Source organism: Penaeus chinensis, chromosome 5 (genome assembly GCF_019202785.1).
Source record: "Penaeus chinensis breed Huanghai No. 1 chromosome 5, ASM1920278v2, whole genome shotgun sequence".
Classification (NCBI taxonomy): Eukaryota; Metazoa; Arthropoda; class Malacostraca; order Decapoda; family Penaeidae; genus Penaeus; species Penaeus chinensis.
The window spans coordinates 31,968,567-31,973,566 of record NC_061823.1 but is presented as its reverse complement, the minus strand read 5'-3'; the positions used below and the strand labels follow the sequence as shown (position 1 = coordinate 31,973,566).

The window sequence follows — 5,000 nt, the reverse complement described above, 5'->3', positions numbered from 1 at the left end:
TATTCGTAGTGATAATAGTAGTGATATTCGTAGTGATAATAGTAGTGATATTCGTAGTGATAGTGATATTCTTAGTGATAGTGATAATAGTAGTGATATTCGTAGTGATAGTGATATTCTTAGTGATAGTGATAATAGTAGTGATATTCGTAGTGATAGTGATATTCGCAGTGATAGTGATATTCGTAGTGACAGTGATAATGGTAGTGGTAGTGATAGTAATAGTGATAGTGATTTTGATAGTGGTAGTAAATTTGATAATTATGACATTGGTAATTATGATAGTATTAGTGATAATACTGATAATGATCATGGTAGTGATAACGACAATGATTATAATGATAGTAATAGTAATTATGATACGAATGATAGTAATAATGATAATAATAGTATTAATAATAATAAGGAAAATAATCATAATAGTGTAATAATGATGTGAAACATATAGATAGTAATGATAATAAAATGTAATGTAATAATGAGGAGGATAATAGTATTAATGATGATGATAATAAAATTGCAATTATGGTATTGATGATGATAGTCACGATGAAAATACAAATGTAATAGTTGATAATCTTGCTGAGAATAAAGATAATAATGATTGCAATGATAATGATGGCAATGATTACTTTAATAATGATGATAATATAATTACTTTGATAATGATAATAATAAAAAAAAACCATCACGAATCCATTTGAATAAAAAAAAAAAAAAAATACATGAAATTAAAAATACACACTGATAAAGATTAATCAAAGAGAGAGAGAAAAAAAAAATGATACAATGATATAACAAACGTGAGTTAATTAGCACGGGGAGAAAATTTAGCAAGCAGCCTGTGCATGATCCACGGCCATGCACAGGGAAATAGGAAGGGAGTTTGCATGCACTGTGACTGACGTGCGTTGCAGAGAGAAAGAGGCTGTAACAAAGCGAAAGTTTGGGTTTTGTACTATCGTAATTATTCAGTATTTGGAGTATGTATTTTTTTAGAGATAGATTTGGTAATGACGATGAAAGTGATTGTGATAATTCATGGTGCTAGTCATAATGATGATTATGATGAATGGTGTGGTCATAACTTTCATTTATTTGATTACTATTATATATTATTATCATTATCATTATTATTATTATTATTATTATTATTATTATTGTTATTGTTATTATTATTATTATTAGGTGATGGTTTAGAAATGAATGTGTTAATTATGGATTACATTCCAATGCTATTTTAGGTTTTATTTCAACGCTGTGTATTATATTTCAAAAATTTAAAGTTTATAATGAGGAATAAGTTAACAGTTTGCTTTCGACATTCAATCTGCCACTTATTGCAATTCTACCTTGCTATTTTGTTTTATTAACCCTTTTCTTTAATTAATATGTATTTATTTATCTTATCTTTTTCTTTATTCATTCATGTATTTATTCATTTGTTCGTTTGTCTTACAGAATGTTACATTATTTAAAGCTACACCTTTTCATCGTGAAATCTGCCATAACGACACAATTATTTCTATTTAAATGATCTAATCTCCCCACCCCCTCCCTCCAACCCCGCTGTAATGGCATAATTATTTCCACATACATTATATAATCTCCCCCCCCCCCCTCTCTCTTCCAGTACGGTCTGATGGTCATCGTGATTTTCTGCTTGGAAGTGACAGCAGGAGCCCTGGCTGCGGTCTACAAGGCTGAGGTAAGCAGGTTTCCTTGTGCGGATCACGAATCCATTTGAATAAACAAAACAAATACATGAAAGCAAAAAAATCGACCCCCCTTGGATGGGTGGGCGAGGGAGAGAGTGGATGGGTGAGGGAGGGAGTGGATGAGTGAATGGGCGATTGAATGAGATAGGCAGATAGAAAGCCAGGCAGATAGATAGAGAGAGAATAGGGAGGAGAGGAGAGGAGAGAGGAAAGAGAAAGAGTGAGAAGGAATTTGAATAAGGTTGGCTGTGAAGAAGGGGTTGGGAGTGAGGTGGATGATGTAATATGAAGAATGAAGGTGGAAGGAGGAGGAGGAGAATGGAGGAGGAGGAGAAGAAGAGAGGGTAGGAAGGAGGAGAAGAAGAGAGGGTAACAAGGAGGAGAAAAAGGGAGAGAAGAAAAATGGGAAGAAAAAGGAGAAGAAGAAGGAGGAGAAGGAGGAGGAGAAGAAGAGAGGGTAACAAGGAGGAGAAGAAGGGAGAGAAGAAAAAGGGGAAGAAAAAGGAGAAGAAGAAGGAGGAAAAGGAGGAGGAGAAGAAGAGAGGGTAGGAAGGAGGAGAAGAAGAGAGGGTAACAAGGAGGAGAAAAAGGGAGAGAAGAAAAAGGGGAAGAAAAAGGAGAAGAAGAAGGAGGAGGAGAAGGAGGAGGAGAAGAAGAGAGGGTAGGAAGGAGGAGAAGAAGAGAGAGTAAGAAGGAGGAGAAGAAGAGAGGGTAAGAAGGAGGAGAAGAAGGAGGAGAAATAAAGAGGGTAGGAAGTGAAAATGAATGATATCGCTGTGATAAAAAAATGTATATTGAATAATTGGCGTCTTTCGATGCTTGGGTTGAGCTCAGCAGGTTCTCTTTAAAAAAAAGGTAGAAAGTGAAAATTAATAATTTAGCTGTGGAATAAAGCGTATGGAGTGAGGGTGAATAATATAACAGTAAAACAAATCAATAGGAAGTGAAAGAAAACAATAAAGCAGTGAGAAAAGGATAGGAAGTGAGGAAGAATAACATTGCAATGGAAAAAAATGGATAGGAAGTGAAAAGTGAATAATAAAAAAAAGTATAATTGGTGCCTTCCGATGACGTATATTCAATCAGGATTGCGTAATAGTGATGCAACCTCGGAGCGCGTCATTTGCATATTTCGCAATTATCCGTTTTTTTTTTCTTTCTTTCTCTTTCTTTCGTTTTCTGTATTTCCGAATAGGAGGAATCGTGATGCTGTTTTTTCTTATTATTTGTGATTATTTTTTTTTTTACGATATTTCCTTATTATTTTTTACGATTATTTATTTTTTTACCTGAGTAGGCCTTGAGTGTAATATCTTAATAATCATGACGATAACAGTTCATACAAGTAGTTCGTTTTCCCAGAATAAGTTAATATTCGCGGCCATGTCAGCTAGTTCGATAATGCATCCAGGTGGGCCGTCGGTAAATGCATTGATTACTGTCGAATTGATCATTGATTAATTAAGACATCGCCTTTCCGACGTCCTTTTTATTACTGAAGGGCAGGTTTTAGGGAGTTAATGGTGGTTAGAGATTGGCTCGTGCGGTTGTTTATGGGACTGCCGCTTTCTGGCCTATGCGTTTCTTGTTCGCTTCATTTGTTTACACTTTCGTTGTCTTTCTCTGTCTGTCTGTCTGTCTGTCTCTCTGTCTCTTTGTCTCTGTCTCTCTGTCTCTTTGTCTCTGTCTCTCTGTCTTTCTGTCTCTCTGTCTCTCTCTCTCATTCTCTCTCTCTCATTCTCTCTCTCTCTCTCTCTCTCTCTCTCTCTCTCTCTCTTCTCTCTCTCTCTCTCTCTCTCTCTCTCTCTCTCTCTCTCTCTCTCTCTCTCTCTCTCTCTCTCTCTCTCTCTCTCTCTCTCTCTCTCTCTCTCTCTCTCTCTCTCTCTCTCTCTCTCTCTCTCTCTCTCTCTCTCTCTCTCTCTCTCTCTCTCTCTCTCTCTGTCTCTCTCTGTCTCTCTCTGTCTCTCTCTCTCTCTCTCTCTCTCTCTCTCTGTCTCTCTCTATCTCTCTGTCTCTCTGTCTCTCTCTCTCTCATCTCTCTCTCTCTCTCTCTCTCTCTCTCTCTCTCTCTCTCTCTCTCTCTCTCTCTCTCTCTCTCTCTCTCTCATCCTCCCTTTCTATTTCAGTTCTCTCTCCCTCCCTCCCACCCCCCTCTCCCTCCCTCCCTGCCCCCGCTCCCTCCCTCCCTCCCCCCTCCCTGCCTCCCTGCCCCCTCTCCCTCCCTCCTTCCCCCTCTCCCTCCCTCCCACCTCCCTCCCTCCTCTCCCTCCCTCCCTCCCTCCCTCCCTCCCTCCCTCCCTCCCTCCCTCCCTCCCTCCCTCCCCCCTCTCCCTCTTCCTTCCGCTCCCCGCCCCAGCTTCCATCTCACCCTCTCTCCTTCCCTCTTCGTTTGTTCATAGAATTGGGGTTCGCAAAGTCAGGTCTGAGAAGGTCAGATTCCGCCCAAGAATTCCACTTAAAATGGACATTGCCGGATCAAATGGGAAAGAAAAATAGATTTCGTAAGTCATTTCATCATCGTTAGGCAATCATGGCGAAGAAGAAGAAAAAGGAATAGGAGAAAAAGGAGGAGGAGGAGAAAAAGGAGGAGGAGGAGAAAAGGAAGAGGAGAAAGAGAAAAAGAAGAAAAAGAAAAAGAAGAAGAAAAAGAAAAAGAAGGAGAATGAGAAGAAAAGAAGAAGAAAACGAAGAAAGAAACAAAAGGAAGGAAGGAGAAAGAAGAAAGAAGAGAGGAGAGAAGAGAGAAGAGAAGAGGAAAACGGAGGAGGAGGAGGAGGAGAAGGAGAAAGAGGAAGAGAAGAAGAAAAAAAAAGGAGAGGAAGGAGAAGAAAAGAAGAAGAAAACGAAGAAAGAAACAAAAGGAAAGAAGAAAGAAGAGAGAAGAGAAGAGGAAAAAGAAGGAGGAGAGAAAATGTATCTGATAGAGCCCGTGATCTTGTCTCTGCGAGGTTGGAGTCCACTTCCTAATTCCCTTTCTCAGATAGTAAAAATTAACTTAAACAATTCGAAGATAATTCTGAAGTAAGGTGATTAACTACGATGCGATTTTTTGAATTAATTGCTACCGGGTAAATTAATCAAGATAACGATGATGATGATGATATTGGAACGAGCCAATCAAAATCTCAGGGATGATAAACTCATTAAGATGATGATGATGATGGTGATGGTGGTGATGAGGATGAGGATGAAACTGATGATGGTGATGGTGATGTGATGAGGATGATACTGATGATGGTGATGATGAGGATGATGGTGATGATGAGGATGTGGTGATGATGA

At 38.7% G+C, this 5,000-nt stretch overlaps 1 protein-coding gene across 1 annotated transcript in view; it reads left to right on the top strand.

The window, feature by feature from the left end:
• LOC125025648 (tetraspanin-18-like) overlaps positions 1-5,000 on the top strand; it is a gene marked incomplete at its 5' end in the record, with an annotated part of 37,484 nt that overhangs the window by 523 nt on the left and 31,961 nt on the right. The window contains 1 exon segment of the mRNA XM_047613752.1: positions 1,634-1,708. Coding sequence (XP_047469708.1) covers positions 1,634-1,708 — 75 coding nt within the window.